This window comes from Hyla sarda, chromosome 7 (genome assembly GCF_029499605.1).
Source record: "Hyla sarda isolate aHylSar1 chromosome 7, aHylSar1.hap1, whole genome shotgun sequence".
NCBI lineage: Eukaryota > Metazoa > Chordata > Amphibia > Anura > Hylidae > Hyla > Hyla sarda.
Genome location: NC_079195.1, coordinates 208,413,573 through 208,438,962, shown reverse-complemented (window position 1 = coordinate 208,438,962; position 25,390 = coordinate 208,413,573). Strand labels below are relative to the sequence as shown.

General features: G+C 46.3%; 1 protein-coding gene across 1 annotated transcript; it reads left to right on the top strand.

The window, feature by feature from the left end:
• Nucleotides 1-937: 937 nt before the first annotated feature.
• On the top strand, nucleotides 938-23,497 carry CMPK1 (cytidine/uridine monophosphate kinase 1). The gene is made up of 6 exons (XM_056530144.1): nucleotides 938-1,158; nucleotides 9,112-9,258; nucleotides 16,593-16,745; nucleotides 19,466-19,542; nucleotides 19,877-19,973; nucleotides 23,211-23,497. The coding sequence occupies exons 1-6, from the start codon at nucleotides 940-942 to the stop codon at nucleotides 23,250-23,252; spliced, it is 735 nt and encodes a 244-aa protein (XP_056386119.1). The 5' UTR covers nucleotides 938-939; the 3' UTR covers nucleotides 23,253-23,497.
• Nucleotides 23,498-25,390: the final 1,893 nt, after the last annotated feature.

Genomic DNA, 25,390 nt, shown 5'->3' with positions numbered 1-25,390 from the left:
CGGCTTTGCCATAGAGTTGTATTGTAGGGGTGTTTCAGCTGCTGCTTTCTGCGGTGGTCAACACTCCCCCTTCCAGCAGGCTGCCGGGGCCCCGTACAAGAGATCGTGGGGGGCTCCAGTGGTCGGACTCCCCGCGATCTGAAACTTATCCCCTATCTTTAGGATAGGGGATACGTTTTTCAGGACTGGACTACTCCTTTAAAGGGGTACTCCCGTGGAAAACTTATTTTTTAAATCAACTGGTGCCAGAAAGTTAAACAGATTTGTAAATTACTTCTATTAAAAAAAATCTTGATCATTCCAGTACTTTTTAGGGTCTGTATGCTACAGAGGAAATGGTTTTCTTATTGAAACACAGAGCTCTCTGCTGACATCATGACCACAGTGCCGACATCTCTGTACATTTTAGGAACTGTCCAGAGCAGTATATGTTCGCTATGGGGATTTTCTCCTGCTCTGGACACTTCCTAAAATGGACAGAGATGTCAGCAGAGAGCACTGTGCTCATGATGTCAGCAGAGAGCTCTTTGTTCCAAAAAGAAAAACATTTCCTCTGTAGTATTCAGCAGCTAATAAGTACTGGAAGGATTAAGATTTTTTAATAGAAGTAATTTACAAATCTGTTTAACTTTCTGGCACCAGTTGATTAAAAAAAAAAAAAAAAAAAAAAGCTTTCCACGCGAGTACCCCTTTAATTCCCTATTGACTCCCTGCCAACATTTGGCTACGGCATTTTTGCTGTGCAGCAGTTTGCGGTACTTTTTTTTTCCCTAAGAAAAAAACTAGTGGAGACTTAGTCCTATAGAGAAAATGTAACAATAGGTGGACCACACTACTGGCAAATGCCCATAGTTATGATGGTAGGGCCGTTTCAAATAACTGACAGAGGACTCAGCCAATCAACATCCGCCTTTGTGACAGGAAAGTAGGTGGGCTCCGATGACGTCATTTCCCGTGAGTGACACCTCAGCAGCTGCCGCCGGCTCTGTGCCCCGCCCCCTCTACTTCTGTATGCTCTTCCGCGCACTGGGCGCTGTGTCCCGTCTCCCTCCGGTGTCCGCCCGCTCTCTGCTCAGCCTCGTCATGAAGCCGCTCGTAGTGTTCGTCCTCGGAGGACCGGGGGCCGGGAAGGGGACCCAGTGTGAGAGGATCGTGGAGGTGAGTCCTGGAGGGACGAGGCCGGTGACACCGGTCCTTCACATTGATTTACATCCATTCCTATCGGGGGGCGCCTGCCATGTTGTAGAACTACAAGTCACAGCATGCTCATAATAGCCGTGTGGCTAACCACGCGTTATTGCAAATTAATAAAATAATTAAAAAAAATATATAACGGCCGCAGCTGTAGATACAAACTGAAACATTTGAAATTAAGCGGTTATACAGTGGTCCCTCAACATACGATGGTAATCCGTTCCAAACGGACCATCGTTTGTTGAAACCATCGTATGTTGAGGGATCCGTGCAATGTAAAGTATAGGACAGTGGTCTACAACCTGCGGACCTCCAGATGTTGCAAAACTACAACACCCAGCATGCCCGGACAGCCGTTGGCTGTCCGGGCATGCTGGGAGTTGTAGTTTTGCAACATCTGGAGGTCCCCAGGTTGAAGACCACTGGTATTGGAGGTTATACTCGCGTGTCCCCGCCGCTCCGGACCGTCACCACTGCCCGGGATGTCGCCTTCCATCGCTGTCGCCGCGTCCCCGGGGTGTCCCTGACGCTCCAGCAAGGCCTCTGCTTCCCCGGCATCCGCGCTCTCCGTCGCCGCCATCACCTCGCTACGCACGCCGCTCCTATTGGCTGACGGGACGGAGCGTGCGCAGCGACGTGAAGACGACGATGGAGAGCGCCGTCGATGCAGGAGATCCCGAAGAGGACGCGCCGGAGCCCCGAGGACAGGTAAGTGATCCTCAGCGGACAACACGGGGCACCGTAAACGGCTATCTAGTGGCAGCTGAAGCAGTCTGCGCTGCAGGATAGCCATTTATGCGATGGCCCCGACATACAAAAGCATCGTATGTTGATGCTGCCTCTGAGAGGCCATCGTATGTTGAAATGATGGTATGTCGGGGTCATCGTAGGTCGGGGGGGGGGGGGGGTCACTGTATTTGTAAACACAGAATCTGATCTGAGTGACGGTTGGAACCGGTTTGTGTGAATTATCGAATTGGATGCAACAATTTTTTTTGAAAATTTTCATTGACTTATGTGTCAAGTTCCCTAAAAATTCTATAATTTAAAAAAAAATTTTTTTTTGTATAAAGCAGTGCTTCTCAACCAAGGTTCCTCCAGCTGTTGCAAAACTACAACTCTCAGCATGCCCGGACAGCCTTTGGCTGTCCGGGCATGCTGGGAGTTGTAGTTTTGCAACAGCTGGAGGCACAGTAGTTGGAAAAACGTTGGTATTAGGGAAAGCTGGGTGATAGACACTACGGGTGCGTTCACACTGAGTAATTCATACTCCAGTAATTCCTCTTGAATTCTCCGTTTAGGAATAATTAAAGGAGTACTCCGGTGCGGTTTATTTTATTTTTTTTAACCCTCTGTGCCCGGGCTGCCAAGCGAAACAAAACAAACTTTAACTCCCCTTCCTACCTTCCCCCGTTGCGCTGATATCGATGTCCCGTTCTCCGGTCCCCGACTTCTTCTGCTTCCTGTAAGTCAAAGAGTCACATGAGGCTCAGCGTATCACCAGCCTCAGGAGGACACTTAATCCTTCCAGTACTTATCAGCTGCTATTTGCTCCACAGGAAGTTCTTTTCTTTTTGAATTTCCTTTCTGTCTGACCACAATGCTCTCTGCTGACACCTCTGTCCATTTTAGGAACTGTCCAGAGTAGGAGCAAATCCCCATAGCAAACCTCTCCTGCTCTGGACAGTTCCTAAAATGGACAGAGGTGTCAGCAGAGAGCACTGTGGTCAGACTGGAAAGAAATTCAAAAAGAAAAGAACTTCCTGTGGAGCAAATAGCAGCTGATAAGTACTGGAAATATTAAGATTTTGAAATAGAAGTAATTTACAAATCTGTTTAACTTTCTGGCACCAGTTGATAAAAAAAAAAAAAAAAATTTTATAAATAAATTGTATTGCAGTGGAGTGCCCCTTTAACTTGCAAACTTTGATTATTTCCGTGAAAGCGGACAGCGGCCTCCGGCAGCGGCACCTCCCAGTGATCAGTTGTCATTGGAAACAGTTTGTTTGGGGAAAACACAGATCTTGCCTGAGGGCAATTCCTAATTCTATAGGCGAGTTGTCTGTATAATTTGGTTTTCGTTGCCTTTTAAAGTGCCCTACCCCCCTTTGGAAAAATAAAAATGCTTATAGGAAAGGTGCATTTTTACCTATATTTGGATGTGATTGCTAATCTGGGTGTATTGCTGCATGTACCATTCAGGGGGATGAGAAAGCTGAGTGATAAGTTTTTTTTTTTTTGTTTGGTTGTAGTTCTAGTAATACGTCTGGGTCCGTGACATACCGTACGTACCCTGTGTGTTGTGTAAGGATATGTACAAATTTTTATTTTGGTGGCGTATCAAGGGCGTTGCGAAAATCAGGTCAACGCTCCTCTCTTTTCACACTGGATCCAGTGCACTTAGAAATTCGCTGCCGAAACCGAACGTTTTAGGTTTTCTCTGTTTCCTATGGAAATGGAACATGGTTTTTTATAGCCCAGGTGTCCAACCAGCGTGCATCCAGCTGTTGGAAAACTACAACTCCCAGCATGCCCGGACAGCCTTCGGCTGTCCGGGCATGCTGGGAGTTGTAGTTTTGAAACAGCTGGAGAGCAGCAAGTTGGTCATCTAGGTTCTAGAGTAATGATCAAACTGTGGCTATTCTAACTTTTTTTTTTTTTTTTTTAAATCAACTGGTGCCAGAAAGTTAAACAGATTTGTAAATTACTTCTATTAAAAAATCTTAATCCTTCCAGTACTTTTTAGGGGCTGTATACTAAAGAGAAATCCAAAAAAGAAATGCATTTCCTCTGATGTCATCATGACCACAGTGCTCTCTGCTGACCTCTGCTGTCCGTTTTAGGAACTGTCCAGAGCAGGAGAAAATCCCCATAGCAAACATATGCTGCTCTGGACAGTTCTTAAAATGGACAGCAGAGGTCAGCAGAGAGCACTGTGGTCATGACAGAAGAGGAAATGCATTTCTTTTTCGGATTTCTCTTTAGTATACAGCCCCTAAAAAGTACTGGAAGGATTAAGATTTTTTAATAGAAGTTATTTACAAATCTGTTTAACTTTCTGACATTTAAAAAAAAGTTTTCCACGGGAGTACCCCTTTAACCTCTAAAGGACCCAGGACGTACGGGGACATCCCCGCACCCTGGGCTTTAAGGACCCAGGACGTCCCCGTACTTCCTGGAGGTTTCCGGTCCCTGCCGCGCGCCGGGCAGAGATCGGAAGCGGATGCCTGCTGAAATGTTTCAGCAGGCATCCAGGGCAAACGTCGAGGGGGGCCATGTATGCCCCCCCCATGTCGGCGATCGTCGCAAATCGCGAGGGAAATCGCCCTTGCGATCTGCGGCGATACCGGGCTGATTGGGTCTCTGGGACCCGACCGCCCGGTAATTTTGCATGATCCTGGCTGTCACAGACAGCCAGGACCATGCTGGAGTATAGGAGCGAGGTGGCAAGCCGGACACCTCCTCCTATCCCCTGCGATTCCTTGTTTAGCTAACCGACCAATCACGGGGGGGGGGGGCGGTTACTTCCTCCCGCCCTTCCCGGCCCCTGGACGTCCGGAGAGGACGGGAGGAAAACCTGAGGACGCGGCGGGGGACGGGGGAGTGCTAGGGCCCGGCCCCGGTACTTACCTCGTCCCTGAAGACCCGGATCCCGGCGGCGGTGGCGACAGGTGAGTTGATCTTCGGCGGCGTCGCGGGACCTTTGCAGCAGTCCAGACCGCCGTAAAGCGATCTGGACTGCTCCATCTGGTCCCCTTACACTACAACTCCCAGCATGCCCAGACAGCCCTTGGCGTCTGGGCATGCTGGGAGTTGCAGTTTTGCAACATCTGGAGGTCCACAGTTTGGAGACCACTGTGCCCTTCCAGATGTTGCAAAACTACACATCCTCAGCATGCCCTTACTGTCCAGGCATGCTGGGAGTTGTAGTTCTGTAACATCTGGCCCTTCAGATGTTGCAGAACTACAACTCCCAACATGCCTGGACAGTTTTGACATACTGAGAGTTGTAGTTTTGCAACATCTGGAAGGGCACAGATTGGGAACCACTGTATTAGTGGTCTGCAAACTGTAGTCCTCCAGATGTTGCAAAACTACAACTCCAAGCATGCTGGGAGTTGTAGCTCGGCAACATCTGACTCTACTACTAATCAACAACAGGAGGCACACTGGTTGGGAAACATTGTCTGTTTCCTAACTCAGTGTTTCCCAACCCGTGTGCCTCCAGCTGTTGCAAAACTATAACTACCAGCATGCACTGATAGACTGTGCATGCTGGGAGTTGTAGTTTTGCAACAGCTGGAGGTCCCCCCCTGTGAATGTACAGGGTACATTCACATGGGCAGGGGGCTTACAGTGAGTATCAGGCTGCAAGTTTGCGATGCAGTAAATTTTGCGCGGCAGCTCAAACTCGCAGCGGGAAACTCGCTGTAATCCCCCGCCCGTGTGACTGTACCCTAAAAACACTACACTACACTACACTAACACAAAATAAAAAGTAAAAAACACTACATATACACATACCCCTACACAGCCCCTCTCCCCTCCCCAATAAAAATGAAAGCGTCTGATACGCCACTCTTTCCAAAATGGAGCCTCCAACTGTTGCAAAACAACAACTCCCAGTATTGCCGGACAGCCATTGACTGTCCAAGCATGCTGGGAGTTTTGCAACAGCTGGAGGCACCCTGTTTGGGAATCACTGGTGTAGAATACCCCTATGTCCACCCCTATGCAAATCCCTAGTTCAGGCCTCAAATGCGCATGGCGCTCTCTCACTTCGGAGCCCTGTCGTATTTCAGGGCAACAGTTTTGGGACACATATGGGGTATCGCCGTACTCGGGAGAAAGTGCCTAACAAATTTTGGGGGGCTTTTTCTCCTTTCACCCCTTATGAAAAGGTTATGTTGGGGTCTACACCAGCATGTTAGTGTAAAAAAATCAATTTTTTACACTAACATGCTGATGTTGCCCTATACTTTTCATTTTGACAAGAGGTAAAAGGGGAATAAAGCCCCCGAAAATTTGTAAAGCAATTTCTCCCGACTACGGAGATACCCCATATGTGGGCGTAAAGTCCTCTGGGTGCGCACAGCAAGGCCCAGAAGGGAGAGTGCACAATGTACATTTGAGGTGATTTGCACAGGGGTGGCTGATTGTTACAGCGGTTTTGACAAACGCAAAAAAAACAAAACCCCACATGTGACACCATTTCGGAAACGACACCCCTCACGCAATGTTTCCCAACCAGTGTGCCTCCAGTTGTTGCAAAACCACAACTCCCAAACATTCTCAGGCATGCTGGAAGTAGTAGTTCGGCAACATCTTTAGAGCCAGATGTTGCCGAGCTACAACTCCCAGCATGCTTGGAGTTGTAGTTTTGCAACATCTGAAGGACTACAGTTTGCAGACCACTAATACAGTGGTTCCCAATCTGTGCCCTTCCAGATGTTGCAAAACTACAACTCCCAGTATGCCAAAACTTATCCTGTACTGATCCTGAGTTATATCCTGTATTATACCCCAGAGCTGTACTCACTATTCTGCTGGTGAGATAACTGTGTACATACATTACATTACTTATCCTGTACTGATCCTGAGTTATATCCTGTATTATACCCCAGAGCTGTACTCACTATTCTGCTGGTGAGGTCACTGTGTACATACATTACATTACATATCCTGTATTATACTCCAGAGCTGTACTCACTATTCTGCTGGTGAGGTCACTGTGTACATACATTACATTACTTATCCTGTACTGATCCTGAGTTATATCCTGTATTATACTCCAGAGCTGTACTCACTATTCTGCTGGTGAGGTCACTGTGTACATACATTACATTACTTATCCTGTACTGATCCTGAGTTATAGCCTGTATTATACCCCAGTGCTGCACTCACTATTCTGCTGGTGGCAAGCTTGTTGACTGTTCCCAGTAACCATCAGCAGTGGGTAGTCTGGGTGGCAGGTCCTACAGGAGCTAATGTGTCGTCCTAGTCCCAGTTGGAGGACTCCAGTAGGTTCTGGGGCCCTCTATAAAGCGCGGTGATCTTCCACTTTTAATGCTCTGGCTCTTTCTTCAGTATTATTGCCTTATATGGGTGTGAGGACTGAGGAGCGTATTTTTGGGGTTTTGGGCTGGTTTCAGACGGTGTAATGACAGGTTTGCCGGGCTGTGGATATAGAAGGCTCAGGAAAGTTTGTGGATTATCAAATTACAACGAGAAGCCACATTTTCTCAAAGCAGACAAGCTTAGATGATAGCGGCTGTCTGTACACTCACCAACATGTAGTTTGAAATTAAAGATTTATGTGTTTTATATCGGGACGGAACAAAACCACGTCGCCACGGTATGTGGAAAATCAGCCCTGGCAACCAGGTTTTGTATTCGGTGGCTGGGTTGGGTACACATGGTGGGAGGGGAGGAGAGGCCCTGCTGTGACTACTGGGATAGAGGAGTTCAGCTGTGAGCGGCTGAGTGAGGCTACTCTAAGACTACTGGGATGGAGGAGTGCTGCGGTGGCTACTGGGATGGGGGAGTGCTGCGGTGGCTACTGGGATGGGGGAGTGCTGCGGTGGCTACTGGGATGGGGGAGTGCTGCGGTGGCTACTGGGATGGGGGAGTGCTGCGGTGGCTACTGGGATGGGGGAGTGCTGCGGTGGCTACTGGGATGGGGGAGTGCTGCGGTGGCTACTGGGATGGGGGAGTGCTGCGGTGGCTACTGGGATGGGGGAGTGCTGCGGTGGCTACTGGGATGGGGGAGTGCTGCGGTGGCTACTGGGATGGGGGAGTGCTGCGGTGGCTACTGGGATGGGGGAGTGCTGCGGTGGCTACTGGGATGGGGGAGTGCTGCGGTGGCTACTGGGATGGGGGAGTGCTGCGGTGGCTACTGGGATGGGGGAGTGCTGCGGTGGCTACTGGGATGGGGGAGTGCTGCGGTGGCTACTGGGATGGGGGAGTGCTGCGGTGGCTACTGGGATGGGGGAGTGCTGCGGTGGCTACTGGGATGGGGGAGTGCTGCGGTGGCTACTGGGATGGGGGAGTGCTGCGGTGGCTACTGGGATGGGGGAGTGCTGCGGTGGCTACTGGGATGGGGGAGTGCTGCGGTGGCTACTGGGATGGGGGAGTGCTGCGGTGGCTACTGGGATGGGGGAGTGCTGCGGTGGCTACTGGGATGGGGGAGTGCTGCGGTGGCTACTGGGATGGGGGAGTGCTGCGGTGGCTACTGGGATGGGGGAGTGCTGCGGTGGCTACTGGGATGGGGGAGTGCTGCGGTGGCTACTGGGATGGGGGAGTGCTGCGGTGGCTACTGGGATGGGGGAGTGCTGCGGTGGCTACTGGGATGGGGGAGTGCTGCGGTGGCTACTGGGATGGGGGAGTGCTGCGGTGGCTACTGGGATGGAGGAGTGCTGCGGTGGCTACTGGGATGGAGGAGTGCTGCGGTGAAAACAGGTGGCTGAGTGAGTATGTTCTGTGATTACTGAAGTGGAGCAAGTTGTAGAAGGGATTTATCATAGTTTATTTTTTTAAATCTATTTTTGTTGCAATTGTTTGGTACAGTCAATTTCTGTGTCCAAAGAAGGGGTTGGAGGGGAAACCATGCTGTGACTACTGGGAGGAAAGAAGGTGCGAGGGCAATCCATGCTGTGACTACTGAGGGGAAAAGAAGGGGTTAAGGGAAAGCCCTACTGGGAGTGGCTAGAAACCTTTATATTTCTGAATAACTTATATATGGACGGACACAATACTGTTTACTTTGGGAGCCACTTTCTCTCTCGTAGTAACCAGGTGGGAATGTGAACTGTTGCCGCTGTCTACTAACCAAGGAAGCGTTTCTCATCGACAACTTGTATGTCCTATAAGATTTTATAACCTTTTGTGGCTGACACAAATTGTCCTATTTATTTCCAGAAATATGGCTACACCCATCTGTCTGCTGGAGACTTGCTTCGTGATGAGAGGAAGAGGCCCGGGTCTCAGTACGGGGAGCTCATAGAGTCCTACATCAGGGACGGGAAGATAGTGCCGGTGGAGATCACCATAAGCCTGCTGCAGAGGGTAAGAAGCTGATTCCAATAGGGATGAGCGGACAGATACTGGCAGGGACCTGTTCACTCTGTTTTTTTTTTTTTTTCCCTTACTATCAGATCCAAATGTAGTGATGGACCTCATTGTGTTTTAATGGGAACCGGTCCTCTCTTTCGTTCTGTTGGCACCAGTCATCTGCTTGTTGACAGAATAGTCCCTTTGTCCTGGTGGCGTTCTTGGCACTCAGACCCAGACTGATCAAAACTTTTGACATGTCCCTACGACTTGTCTAATGTATGGGACACCAGTAGAGATATTTAAAGGCCACCCACATGACTGCTACCATGCTACTTTTATTTTGTGGCGTGCCATGCTATCAGCACAGCAGATTAGTGTGTGTGCCTACTGGAACATGAACTGTCTTTCAAGGACTTCCCTGCTCCTGGACAGTAGTAAGAAACTTAAAGTAGTTATCCAGGAAAAAACATTTTTTTAAATATCAACTGGCTCCAGAAAGTTAAACAGATTTGTAAATTACTTCTATTAAAAAATCTTAATCCTTTCAGTACTTATGAGCTTCTGAAGTTGAGTTGTTCTTTTCTGTCTAAGTGCTCTTTGATGACATGTGTCTCGGGGACCGCCGAGTTTAGAAGCAAATCCCCATAGCAAACCTCTTCTAAACTGGGCGGTTCCCGAGACACGTGTCATTAGAGAGCACTTAGACAGAAAAGAACAACTCAACTTCAGAAGCTCATAAGTACTGAAAGGATTAAGATTTTTTAATAGAAGTAATTTTTTAACTTTCTGGAGCCAGTTGATGTATAAAATGTTTTTTTTCCCTGGATAACCCCATACACTGTATGCATTGCTACTTTATTTGCCAGTTTTAGCTAGGGGGCGCCGTATCCCTCCTATATCACTTAAAGGGGTACTCCGGTGGAAAACATTTTTTTTTTTCATATTAACTGGCTGTGGAAAGTTACACAGATTTGTAAATTGCTTCTATTAAAAAAAAATGTTAATCCTTCCACTACTTATCAGCTGCTGTTGCTCCAGAGGAAGTTGTGTAGTTCTTTCCAGTCTGACCACAGTGCTATCTGCTGACACCTCTGTCCATGTCAGGAACTGTCCCGAGCAGGAGCCAATCCCCATAGCAAACCTCTCCTTCTCCGGACAGTTCCTGACATGGACAGAGGTGTCGGCAGAGAGCACTGTGGTCAGACTCGAAAGAACTACACAACTTCCTCTATAGTATACAGCAGCTGATAAGTGCTGGAAGGATTAAGATTTTTAAATAAAAGTAATTTACAAATCTGTATAGCTTTCTGGCACAAGATGATTTAAAAAAAAATTTTTTCCCACCGGAGTACCCCTTTAACGTGGCTGCCATCCAGGCTCTTTATATAATAGCTGAAGGGTTATTAGGCTTATTACAATTATATAATCCTCTTCTGCTTAAATCCTGTTCCTGATAGTTCGCAACAATGTACCTAGGCGTCCCACACTCTGTAGCTCATAGAGCATTGACCGGGCCTGATACAACTACAACGAACTGTCAGCTGTGAAAAGTATTAAAGGGGCGCTCCGGGGGAAATTTTTTTTATTTAACTTTTTTTATTTATTACATTTTATTTTTTTTAAATCAACTGGTGCCCCAGAAAGTTAAACAGATTTGTAAATCACTTCTATTAAAAAATCTTTATCCTCCAGTACTTTTTAGCAGCTGTATGCTACAGAGGAAATTATTTTCTTTTGAATTTCTTGTTTGTCTTGTCCACGGTTCTCTCTGCTGACACCTGATGCCTGTAACAGGAACTGCCCAGAGCAGGAGAAAATCCCCATAGCAAACCTATGCTGCTCTGGACAGTTCCTGACACGGACAGAGGTGTCAGCAGAGAGCACTGTGAACAAGACAAAAAAGAAATGCAAAAATCAAAGCATTTGCTCTGTAGTATACAGCTGCTAATAAGTACTGGAAGGATAAAGATTTTTTTTAATAGAAGTAATTTACAAATCTGTAACTTTCTGGTAACAGTTCATTTAAAAAAGGGGTACTCCGGTGAAAACCTTTTTTCTTTTAAATCAACTGGTGGCAGAAAGTTTAACATATTTGTAAATTACTTCTATTAAAAAATCTTAATCCTTCCTGTACTTATTAGCTGCTGAATACTACAGAGGAAATTCTTTTCTTTTTGGAATGCTCTCTGATGACATCACGACCACAGTTCTCTCTGCTAACCACTGAGCCACCATGCTGCACTTAGAATACATCTGCTATGCATGGTTGCTAAAATGGACAGAGATGTCAGCAGAGAGCACTGTGCTCGTGATGTCATCAGTGTTCCAAAAAGAAAGGAATTTCCTCTGTAGCATTCAGCAGCTAATAAGTACTGGAAGGATTAAGATTTTTTAATAGAAGTATTTTACAAATGTGTTTAACTTTCTGCCACCAGTTGATTTAAAAGAAAAAAGGTTTTCACCGGAGTACCCCTTTAACTGCAGAGTTGCCCAACCAGGGTGCCTCCAGCTGCAGCAAAACTACAACTCCCAGCATGCCCGGACAGCCAAAGGCTGTCCGGGCATGCTGGAAGTTGTAGTTTTGCAACAGCTGGAGGCACCCTGGTTGGAAAACACTGATATGCTGGGACAGTGAAGAATCGACCTGAAGCAGGAGCCCTGTAGAATGTTGCAGAACTTTATTGCGTTACAATGATTAATCTTTATTCAAATCTCCTTTAATGACCTTTATGGGACAGCGAAGACTGGTGAGTCACAGGTTAATGTTGGTTACTGCCCTTTGTATCTCCTCTATCCACAGTACGTTACGACACTACAGGCAGGTGACTGGTTGTGTTGCATTAGTACATGTGAATTATCTTACAACAGTGTTAAAGGGGGATTCCAGGATTTATTTTTTATTATATTATTATTTAATATTGTGTAACTTGCTTCTATTACCTCCGTGCGCCACTTTGGCCCTGTTTTATGAACAGAACCCACAGCCGAAAGTCCTGGAGTGTGTGTTTTTATTTTACTGTTGTCTTTGACCTTTCCCAGCATTCCATGCGGCCAGAGATAATATGTCACAAGTCACATGGTCTCCAGGTGGCGCGGCTATGCTACATGTTGGAAGGGATTTACGGATGTAATGCTATCCATCCACCCAGTGCAGCATAGCCATGCCCCCTGGAGACCATGTGACTTATGACACATTATCTTGGCTACATGGAATGCTGGGAGAGGTCAGGGACAATGGTAAAATAAGGACTTGCACTTCAGCACTTCCGCGTGTGGGTCCTGTACATGCGAACGGGACTGAGTGGCGCAGGGAGGTAATAGAAGCAAATTACACAGTATTATAACTTGGGATCATGGGCTGAAGAAGAAAAAATCCTGGAATACCCCTTTAGGGTACGTTCACAAGTACAGGATCTGCTGCATATTTTCTGCAGCCGAATTTGCTGCCTATTAAAGTTAATGGAAAGCAAAATTAGCTGCACAAAATAATGCAGCCGATCCTGGGCGTGTGAACGTACCCTTAGAGGAGAAGTCTCATTATTATAAACTTAATCTCCCCCCCGCGATCTCCTGAACAGGCCCTCTGCTGTCCCCTGGAACTGGCCATCACAACCCCTGCGGGGGACGCTGATCAGTATGATGCCTACCATGCCCGGATCTGTGCAGCCGTTTGCCCGTTATCTTAATTTTTTAAATATATGCAAATCATCTTCTAACTGGCTCAGTTCTATGACCGACATATTGTTTTAGCATTCCGTGGCGGGCACGGTGCAGCACAATCCCACTGTAGACAATGGGAGGCTGCTGCCTGGAATCTCGATCCAGAATTTCTCCAGACAGAAATTCTTTGTTTGTGGACCCTTAGTTTACATGGAAACCGCCACCAGTGCACGCCCCTTTAAATTCGGAGCTAAAGGGGTACTCCGGCCAAATTTTAAAAATGTCTCCTATATGTCTAGGCGGCAGACATTAAAATAATAAAACTTTAAAAGGAAAGTTGTCACTAAACTCCCCTCTGCACTAACCAGAGGTACTGGCTGGGAGAGTGGGGGACGCTGATCAATATGCTGCCTACCATGCCTGGATCCGTCCAGCCGTTCGCCCGTTATCTTCATTATTCCTAATATGCAAATTATCTAACTGGCATGGGCGGGGTTACATGCCTCCAACTGGGACTGACACATCAGCACCGCTCGTCCGCAGCACCGCCCCCAGCTTATGAATATTCATCCCCTCCCGGTGCCTCTCCCTCTCCCCGCTCTGTTCTGACTCCACTGCACATGTGTTTCCTCCTGCGTACACCCGGAACCTCAGCGCAGTGGAGTCCTGTACAGAGAGGAGAGGCAGAGGCGCCGGGAGGGGATGAATATTCATAAGTCAGGCGGGGCTGCAGACGAGCGGCGCTGACGTCACAGTGCCAGATGGAGCCTTTTGTAACCCCGCCCCTGCCAGTTAGATAATTTGCATATCGGGATTAATGAAGATAACGGGCGAACGGCTGGACGGATCCGGGTATGGTAGGCAGCATATTGATCAGCGTCCCCCGCACGACCAGCCAGTACCTCTGGTTAGTGTGGGGGGAGTTTAGTGACAGTTTTCCTTTTTAAAGTTTTATTGTTTTAATATCTGCAGCCTATATAGGAGAAATTTTAAAAATTTGTCCGGAGTACTCCTTTAGGTCCGAATTTAAAGGGGCGTGCACTGATGGTGGTTTCCATGTAAACTAAGGGTCCACGCACAATAAATAATTTCTGTCTGGAGAAATTCTGGGTCTAGATTCCAGGCAGCAGCCTCCCATTGTCTACAGTGGGATTGTGCTGCCCGCCACGGAATGCTAAAACAATATGTTGATTCTTTCGACCGCGTGGAACTGCATTGCTGTCACTGCATTGCCGTCACTGGAGATTGCGCATGTCCACGCGGTCATAGTACCGATTTATTACAGCGACATCTGCTGCTGCTGCACACAGAATTTCTCCAGGCAGAAGCTCTGTAGTGTGAATGGGGCCCTAAGGCTCTGTGGCTGCTGTTCTTCATCACACAACATCCTGCTGTAGGTTGTGACTTATCCTGGGACCTCTCCCTATTCCATGAGATCACAGGCCAATCGCTTCCAGGATGCTAATATCCTGTTTTCTTAGCTGTCTTTGTGGCTTGTTATTGCAGCCAAGAGTAGAGATGAGCGAACTTACAGTAAATTCGATTCGTCACGAACTTCTCGGCTCGGCAGTTGATGACTTTTCCTGCATAAATTAGCTCAGCTTTCAGGTGCTCCGGTGGGCTGGAAAAGGTGGATACAGTCCTAGGAGACTCTTTCCTAGGACTGTATCCACCTTTTCCAGCCCACCGGAGCACCTGAAGGCTGAACTAATTTATGCAGGATAAGTCATCAACTGCCGAGCCGAGAAGTTCGTGACGAATCGAATTTACTGTAAGTTCACTCATCTCTAACCAAGAGTCCTTAGTACAGTAGTCCCTCAAGTTACAATATTAATTGGTTCCAGGACGACCATTGTATGTTGAGACCAGAACTCTATGGAAACCTGGTAATTGGTTCTGAAGCCCCAAAATGTCATCCAAAAATAGGAAAAAGTGAGGATTAAAGAAAAATAAGTAGATAACTAATGCAGATAAAGCAAATCCTTACATATAAAAGTAAGAAAGATCTGCTGGGAGCTGTAATCACTGTCTATGTCAGTGTTTTCCAAGCAGGGAGCCTCCAGCTGTTGCAAAACTACAACTCCCAGCATGCCCGGACAGCCGTTGGCTGTCCGGGCATGCTGGGAGTTGTAGTTTTGCGACAGCTGGAGGCAACCTGGTTGGGAAACAATGGTTTATGTAGAGGACAGGAGCTTCTTCAGGGTCCTATACAGTACACACAGTGTCCCAAATGGAGCCGCCCTTACTTGGTGTCCAAAAGGAGCAGCTAACCCTGGCACAGGTAAGGAGTAGTACAAAACTTGTAGTTCCTCCCTGTACTGTAGGGGGCGCTACCAGACACCAGTCAGTGCAGGCACTTCAGTAATACAGGTGATTTACCAGTGAATACCCATTCTGATTGGTCAGTTCCTCCAGTTGTGACAAGTGTCACAGATCTGGACTGTCTGTACATTGTATGTTGAGTCTGGTTTCAAGTTACGATGGTCCAGAAAAGACTATTGTATGTTGAAACTATTGTACGTTGAGGCCATTGTAAGTTGAGGGATCACTATACAGTATATAGAATAGTTCTCTCCATCTTTCTGACGCCCATCTACTGTAATTCAGTCTGTGAAAATAATTAATGTTGCATAATTGATAGCTCTCCCATCATGCCTCAGCAACGATATATGGGTGCACATACTTTTTCTAGTCTATTTTAAAGAACTCAAGATAAAGGGGTAGCACCAGTTGGTTTTTCTAATCAACTGGTGCTAGAAAGTTAAACAGATTTGTAAATTACTTCTATTTAAAAATCTTTATCCTTCCACTACTTATCAGCTGCTGTATGCTCCAGAGGAAGTTGTGTAGTTCTTTCTAGTTTGACCACAGTGCTCTCTGCTGACACCTCTGTCCGTGTCAGGAACTGTCCGGAGCAGGAACATACCTCCATAGCAAACCTATCCTGCTCTGGACAGTTCCTGACACGGACAGAGGTGTCAGCAGAGAGCGGTGTGGTCAGACTGGAAAGACATACACAACTTCCTCTGGAGCATACAGCAGCTGATAAGTACTGGAAGGATCAAGATTTTTAAATAGAAGTAATTGACAAATCTGTTTAACTTTCTATCACCAGTTGATTTAAAAAAAATGTTTTCCACCGGAGTACCCCTTTAACACTAACTTCTGTGGATAGGGGATAAGTAGCTGATTGCAGGGGGTCTGACTTCTAGGACCCCACGCAATCTCCTGAATGGGACCCGGATTTCAGTGAGGATTGCGTACGATAGAAGGCACGGGCTCCATTCATTTCTATGGGAGCGCCGAAAAGACCCGAGTACAGCACCTGGTATCACCGACGCTCTCATAGAAATAGAGCGCGTGGTGTCTACCGGTAGACAACACGCACTCCTTCACGGACAGCCGGGGTCCCATTCCGGAGATCGTGGGGGGGTTCATTCACTTTCTAGATCAGTAGTCTCCAAACTGCAGCCCTACAGATGTTGCAAAACTACAACTCCCAGCATGTCCGGACAGCCGTTGGCTGTCCGGGCATACTGAGAGTTGTAGTTTTGCAATCTACAGTTAGAGATTACATGCGCTCCTTTTCCTGTAAGAGAGTGTGGTCCTCAGGGACCCTATGGATGCCTTCAGCATGTGGTTTAACCTGAGATTCCGCTAACACTTTGTCTTTCTTTACGGTCCAGGCAATGGAACAAACCATGGCGGCCAATGCGGAGAAGAATAAATTCCTTATCGACGGTTTTCCCAGAAATGAGGACAATCTGCAGGGCTGGGACAGGACCATGAACGGCAAAGCCGATGTGTCCTTCGTACTTTTCTTCGACTGCGACAATGAGGTAGGAATACGTCAGTGGTCACCCATACATTTGTAGACTGTCGGGTCCGTCCAGCAGACATTTAGATATAAACTCCACACCCCTTTACTGTTACAGCAACCTGGGATCAGTCCTAGAACCGTTACACACTGAAAAGTTGTGCACAATTAGAGTATACTTTGTCAGTATGTCTGCTTTCTGTCAGTGAATGTGGACAGTCTCGAGCCATAGAGACCTAATACTTTACATGGCTGAATAAATAATCAGCACAAAGGACTCTCCTGCCCCGATAGTTTGTTACAATGTATCGCTGCAGGTCAGGATGCAGTGCACCAAGGGTGGGTTGACACTACGTTTTGGCAATACGGTCACCAGATCCGGCTGGGGGTAGTGAAATCTGGGTGCTCCCGTATCCCAGCCGGACCCAGCCCATATCTCATTCACTTAAATGAGCCGACCGGAGTCACATAGGGACTCGGGTCGGCTCATTTTTGCCCCTTATCCAGTTTTGTGACCGGACCTAAAACCGCAGCATACCACGCTTTTAGGTCCGGTCACAAAACTGGATATGGAGCAAAAATGAGCCGACCGGAGTCACTATATGATATGGGCCTGGTGACCGTGTCGTCAAAACGTAGTGTGAACCCAGCCTTACAAAGGTTTGCCTAGACTGGATACAACTGTAGCAAGGTCTCTGCTGTAAGAAGTATGAAAGGGTGGAGGGTCACAATCTCAATTCGAAGTTCACCTTTCAATATGATTTGGAGTAGGGATCGACCGATATCGATTTTTTTAGGGCCGATACCGATAATCTGTGATCTTTCAGGGCGATAATTTATACCGATATTCCGGTATAAGTTATCGGCTATTTACCCCCCCAACCCGGCCCCGCAGAAGCCGCTGCAGATCAATGATTTAAAGCTGGCACTTTAAATCAATGAACTGCAGCGGCTTTTGCGGGGCCAGAGACTGCCGCCGCCCGCTTCTCTCCCCCTGCCTGTCCTGGGGTCCTTCCTAGTCCCACCACCACCGCCGCTGCTGCACCATTGCCTCCCCCATCCCCGGTTTTATAATTACCTGTTCCTGGGGTTCGCGCTACTTCTGGCTCTGGCGGCGTCCTGAGCTGTCACTGTGCGCACTGACGGTGACGTCGCGTTGGGGACGTCACTCGTCAATGCGCTGCGCAGCGCGCAGGACGCTGCAGGAGCCAGTCGTAGCGCGGACCCCGGGAACAGGTAATTATAAAACCGGGGATGGGGGAGGCAATGGGGCGGCGGCTGTCTCTGGCCGGGGGAGCGGGACATTATCGGCAAGGTAATTGCCGATACCGATAATGTCCAAAATCGTGAATATCGGCCGATAATATCGGCCAAACCGATAATCGGTCGGTCCCTAATTTGGAGTGTGTGACAGAAATTACCGAATTACCCAGAGAAAACCCATGCTAAACATAGGAAGAACATACAAACTCCTTGCAGAAGCGGGATTTGAACCTAGGATTTCAGAGATTCAAGGGAACAGTGTGAACCAGTAAGTTGCAGAGCATATAGCTAGGATATCCCATCTATTTTTGATCGGTTAGTGGCCACAGTGTTTGTGATCAGTGGGAATCTCAGCAAATCAGACCCCCACGATCAATTACTGTATTGATGCCCAATCTTGTTAAAAACCAATAGCCTACTATATTAAGAGAACCCCTTTTATGAAGCACACGTTGCTGCACTACTAGTTTAAAGTGTAACTTTGTTTATGCTTCAACTTCGTAGCCCGAGACTTGCCGTAGACTACAGCGATCAGGATACGAATTTGTGTGAAGTCCCATGCAAGTCTATGGTTCTGATTGCTGTAGTGTTGGGAGAGTTAGGCTAGTGTACACACAAGGGAATTCCGCACGGAGATTCTGCATCGGCAGAGTCCTATCGATTTCAATGGATTTCACATAGTAGAATTTCCACGCCGGAAGCATCTGGCTCGGAAATTCAAATTCCATTGTCCGCAGAAAGAATAGACATGTCTAGTTTTTCTGCAGACATCACACGGAACATATTGCCTTCTATAAGATACATTCCACAGCGGTCCTAGGGCCGGCATGTTATGCCAGCACTCCTCATTCAGCGGAATGTCTGCACAGAGATTCTCTGTGTGGACATTCCAACCCGTGTGAACATGGCCTAAGGGTATAAACTGCTGCAAGTTTTGTTACATTTCATTTCACTAGTTCCGCAGAAAATGCGTGTATGGTATGGTAAGTGTATGGTAATTTATCCCCCTATCCACAGATCAGGGGATCCTTCTTCACAGGACAAGGGATAAGTGTCCCCTAAAATCTCCTGCCTGGGGCCCTGGCTCTCCTCATGCACAGAGTGGTGTCGACACGTCCCCTCCATGCATCTCTATGGGAGAGCTGGAGATAAAGCGCTCATGTATCTCCAGCTCTCCCATAGAGATGCATGGAGGGGACGCGTTGCTCCGTGGGGGTCTACGCGTTGCTCCGTGGGGGTCTACACATTGCTCCTGCGATCAGATACTTCTCGTCTATCCTGTGCACACATAAACAGATCTTGCTGCTGGGACATGATTAGAGTTGTGCTTTAAGTATTTTTTTACAAATGGTGCATAAAGGATTATAGAAAAGTAGTGAGATTTATTTTTTGCATCCCTACATCACGTTTCATCTGCTTTTTTTGTGGATATGTCATTAACATGAATGGACCTGTTTCTTATTCTATCCATTATGTTAGACTTGTATTGCACGTTGCCTGGAGAGAGGGAAGAGTAGTGGAAGAAGTGACGATAACAGAGAGAGCCTGGAAAAGAGGTATGTGCGAAGCTTACCATTACTAGGCCCTGCAAACCAGATGTTTAACCCCTTAACGACAATGGACGTAAATGTACCTCATGTTGCGGTGTTACTTAATGCACCATGAAGTACATTTACGTTCTGCCATGACCACGAGCACCTGTCTGGTGCTTGCGGCAGGTCCAGGCTGCTATCAGGTAATGGCGGGAGTTGTAGTTTGGCAACATCTGGAGGGCCACAGTTTGGAGGCCTGTGGATATCACGGAACCATAAATGCTGTACACAGAGGGGAGGACTGACTTGCACATTCAGAGCGAAGCATTTTATCTTTTTATTCTTCTTTGTGTTCCAGGATTCAGACGTACTCTCAGTCCACTAGGCCCATCATTGACCTGTATGAGAAAAGGGGAAAGGTCCGAAAAGTTGACGCCTCACAATCTGTAGATCAGGTATGCTACGTCTTGCACTTGACAAAATAAGATTGTGTAAAAAAAAATAATAATAATAATAATTTTGTCCCCCCTTTATATACGTCCGCCGTCAGTTTTCTTTTCCATCTGGCGCTGCAAAAAAAGGCCGGAGGGAGAATGAAGCCAGAACTGATCCCATTCCTTTGAATAGGACCATTCACAATCATCTGACGACCCAGTTTAGATGCCGGATGATTGGATTCGCCGGCACAGACAGGGGAATGCATCTTGCTGCGTTCCCCCGTCCGGTGATCACAAACAATGGATGCCAGATGATGCACAACTGATGCACTTATGGCATCAGTTGCTGCATAAGTTGTGGCAATTTTCACCCAGTTTCGCCGGACGCCGGATATATGTAAATCTAGCCTTAGTCGTAACTCAAGAATTGTTGCCGAAATTTGTCACATTGTTTAATCCCTTAAATAGTACTTCTCATGACCTTGATACATTTTATAATCCTCCCAGATCACTGCCCCCATCATGATAAACCACTCCCTGCCTTTATTTTTATTATTCGTTAGTTTTCTACCTTGATATTGCAATGTATCTACTGCTCAGTCTCAGTGAGCTCCACAGACTGGGAAGGGGCGTTCCCCAGCGGGCGTGACATCATCTGAAGCCATACAGGGGAGACCTTCCTCCCTCACCCTGATACACACAGCCCAGAGCAGTTCAGTGTGAGATGAGCTATGATTGGCTGCGACCACACCCCCCCCCCCCCCCCTTAGCTCTCTGAACTCTACTGTACACTCTATACATTGTACTTTTAGGGCTTATTTTGAAGGAGTACCCCGGCAAAAATTACCTTATCCCCTATCCATAGGATGGGAGAAAAGTATCTGATTGCTGGGTGTCAGACCGCTGGAGCCCCCCCTTAATCTCCAGAATGGGAGCGCATGATGTCTACCGGTAGACTGCACATGCTCCATTAATTTCTATGGGAGCGCAGATGATGCCAGAGTGCTGTAAAATTTTGCGCTGTAACTTTCTGATCTGTAGTTTTCTTATCAGTACCATTTTGAATTGATGGGACTTTTTGACAGCTTTAAAAAAAAAAATAAAAAAAAAAAAAAAATAAATCTTATAAATGAAGTGACCGAAAAACAGCATTTCTGGACAACTTTTTTTAACCCCTTAAGGACTTAGCCTATTTTGGCCTTAAGGACTCAGACAATTTAATTTTTACGTTTTCATTTTTTCCTCCTCGCCTTCTAAAAATCATAACTCTTTTTTATATTTTCATCCACAGACTAGTATGAGGGCTTGTTTTTTGCGCGACCAGTTGTCCTTTGTAATGACATCACTCATTATATCATAAAATGTATGGCGCAACCAAAAAACACTATTTTTGTGGGGAAATGAAAACGAAAAACGCAATTTTGCTAATTTTGGAAGGTTTCGTTTTCACGCCGTACAATTTATGGTAAAAATGACATGTGTTCTTTATTCTGAGGGTCAATACGATTAAAATGATACCCATTATTACATACTTTTATATTATTGCTGCGCTTAAAAAAAATCACAAACTTTTTAACCAAATTAGTACGTTTATAATCCCTTTATTTTGATGACCTATAACTTTTTTATTTTTCCGTATAAGCGGCGGTATGGGGGCTCATTTTTTGCTCCATGATCTGTACTTTTTTTTGATACCACATTTGCATATAAAAAACTTTTAATACATTTTTTATAATTTTTTTTAAATAAAATGTATTAAAAAAGTAGGAATTTTGGACTTATTATTTTTTTTTTTGTTCACGCCGTTAACCGTACGGGATCATTAACATTTTATTTTAATAGTTCGGACATTTACGCACGCGGCGATACCAAATATGTCTATAAAAAAAATTTATTGCTCTTTTTTGGGGTAAAATAGGAAAAAACGGACGTTTTACTTTTTTATTGGGGGAGGGGATTTTTCACTTTTTTTTTACTTTTACTTTTACATTTTTTTACATTTTTTTTTACACTTGAATAGTCCCCATAGGGGACTATTCATAGCAATACCATGATTGCTAATACTGATCTGTTCTATGTATAGGACATAGAACAGATCAGTATTATCGGTCATCTTCTGCTCTGGTCTGCTCGATCACAGACCAGAGCAGGAGACGCCGGGAGCCGCACGGAGGAAGGAGAGGGGACCTCCGTGTGGCGTTATGAATGATCGGATCCCCGCAGCAGCGCTGCGGGCGATCCGATCATTCATTCAAATCGCGCACTGCCGCAGATGCCGGGATCTGTATTGATCCCGGCACCTGAGGGGTTAATGGCGGACGCCCGCGAGATCGCGGGCGTCGGCCATTGCCGGCGGGTCCCTGGCTGCGATCAGCAGCCGGGATCAGCCGCTCATGACACTGGCATCGCTCCGATGCCCGCGGTTATGCTTAGGACGTAAATGTACGTCCTGGTGCGTTAAGTACCACCGCACCAGGACATACATTTACGTCCTGCGTCCTTAAGGGGTTAAATAAATTTTTTTTTTATTATAATTTTTTTGTTTTTCACGTTTACACCATTCACCAGATGATTTCATTAACATTATATGTTTTCAGTTCGGGCATTTACGCACAGGTTAAAGGGTTACTCCGATCCCCATCGTCCGGAACATTGATTCCATGTTCACGCCCGCCCCCTCGTGACGTCATGCCCCGCCCCGTGACATCATGCACGCGCCGCGTTCCCATAGACTTTAATTGAGGGGTCAGGGCATGATGTCACGAGGGGGCGTGCGTGAACATGAATCAATCAATGTTCCGGACGCTTTGGAGTGGAGTAACCCTTTAATACAAAATTGGTTTATGTTTTTTTATTTTTTTTTTTATTTGAAAACCGGTAAAAGGGGGTCATTTAAACTTTTTTTTTATTAGGGGAGGGGCTTATTCTCATTTATTAAAACTAAAAAAAAAAAAAAAATGTACGGTATTCCCCGTAGGAGGCTATTACATACAGTCTTTAGATTACAAACATTATTCAGTGCTATGCCATAGAATATGCTCAGTCAAGGAGGCGGAGCCAAGCTGCTCAAGTGCCACAGCCTGGCACGCCTCCCCCGCTTGCCCTCACATTCCAGACACTCCCTGATTGATGTAAGGCTTTCCGGGAATGCTGGGAGTTGTAGTTTTGCAAAAGCACCCTGGTTGGGAAACACTGTTTTTTAGACTATTTACAAACCGATTTGCTAAACCAAAGTCTTCTTCTTTTCTATTTCAGGTCTTCAGCAAAGTCCAAGAAGTCTTTGAACGTGAAGGATAACAAGGCTTTCTCCGAAAACTTATATCATAAACTTTATTCATTGCCTAGTTGATATCTATTTTTTTTCTTATATTCTTTTTATATGTACGCACTGTAATACTCAGTTTAATTGTATTGCACTGTCTCCATTTTTATTTCTGTCTCCTTCCCTTCTCATCCTGCAGGTTTTTTCACTACCACCCAAGTGGTAACGTCTCTATTAGAGATGAGCGAACGTACAGTAAATTCGATTCATCACGAACTTCTCGACTCGGCAGTTGATGACTTATCCTGCGTAAATTAGTTCAGCTTTCAGGTGCTCCGGTGGGCTGGAAAAGGTGGATACAGTCCTAGGAGACTCTTACCTAGGAATGTATCCACCTTTTCCAGCCCACCGGAGCACCTGAAAGCTGAACTAATTTACGCAGGATAAGTCATCAACTGCCGAGCCGAGAAGTTCGTGACGAATCGAATTTACTGTAAGTTCGCTCATCTCTAGTCTCTACCATTACGGGAGCTCCGTCCCTCCATCTTGACATTCAGAGCACACTTATTGGGGGTGTAGGGGTTAATTTTCCCCCTCGAGTGAACCCTTTTTTTTATATCTATATTTATTCAGGAAACGGGCAAAAAAAATATATGTATTTTATTATAAACCATAGGATGCGGTTCTCTTCCTTGACACAGAGGGGCAGGTGTAGATGGGAGTACGGTCTGTCCTTTAGGGCCAGTGCGCCTCCAGCTGTTGCAAAACTACAACTCCCAGCATGCCCGGACAGCCTTTGGCTGTCCTGGCATGCTGGGAGTTGTAGTTTTGCTACCGGTTGGGGAAACACTGGTTCAGACCGTGGCATCGCTGGGGTCACTGGTTTCCTATGGCTTTATTCGTCTAGTGCAGTGGTCTCCAAACAGTGGCCCTCCAGATGTTGCAAAGCCACTACTCTCAGCATGCTCAAACAACCTTCAATCTGGTAGCCCATGTTGAAGGTTGTCTGGGCATGCTGGAACTTGTAGTTTTGCAACATCTTGAGGGGGGAAGCGGGGCACAGTTTGAAGACCCCTGATCCAGTAGATTAGTTGTCATACAACTTGTCTGCCCTCGATGTAGCTTCACTTTTATATTAAACAGTAGTACCGTAGCAGCGGAGTGTGTTAAAGGGGTACTCCAGTGTAAAACATTTATTTTATTTTTTTTTTAAATCAACTGGTGCCAGAAAGTTAAACAGATTTGTAAATGATATAAAAGAGTTGGAGAGGCTCTTGTCTGACTACCCACCAAATAAACCCGGGCTACCTAATTAGACACTTATACCCAAGGTGTCAGATTGTAGTTTGTCTGTAGAAATATATATATTAGGGCTCAGGGTTTGAGACAACTGGACAGGTTGTGTTTAAAGTAATATTTCAATTTATTGATTGTATATAATGTGACAATTGAATATTAGATAAAATGTAAATAGCAGCAACTGCGTCTCACAGGGCCCTTGTGTAGGCGCAGCACCAACTATTAAGAACTATAGCATATGTATAGTACAGTATATAAAATATAAAAATATACTTGTAAAAAATTATAAAAGATATAAAATAAGAATATAGAGACCACCATAAATATATATATAGAGAGGGATCTGGATGGGAGAGTCTTAGTCCATCCTCTATGGTAAATAATCTCCTCTCATAAAAAAGTCCTGCTCATATAGACCGATTCTGGTATTGTGGTAACCAATGGCAACCATAAGGTTAGTAACCCGTAGCAACCGTTCTGATGAGTCCGGCTATTTAAGCACTTCAACGTTTAAGTAGAAGATAAACTTGATATTTGTAGACAATATTCAACATGAACAGCTAGTGTGCAGTCACTGTTAATATGCATGCATATTTGTATGGTACTTTGTATCTCACCGCTCCTGGACACTGATGCGCTGGACTTCACGGGGATGCTGCGATCTCCTCCTGATGAGCTGTGTAATCCTGCAGTGTATTAGCACTGAGTAGCTGTCTTGGTAAGCGGCAGCATCACTGGAGACTCGGCAGTCTCCCACAGTGGTGATGTTGGTAGATGGTGGGTTGCGGGTGGTGTTGTCGCAGCGGTTCTGCGGATGCGCACGTACATGTGCCGGAGGCGTCCTCGTGGCAGCGAGGCGCGGATGTCTCCTTCA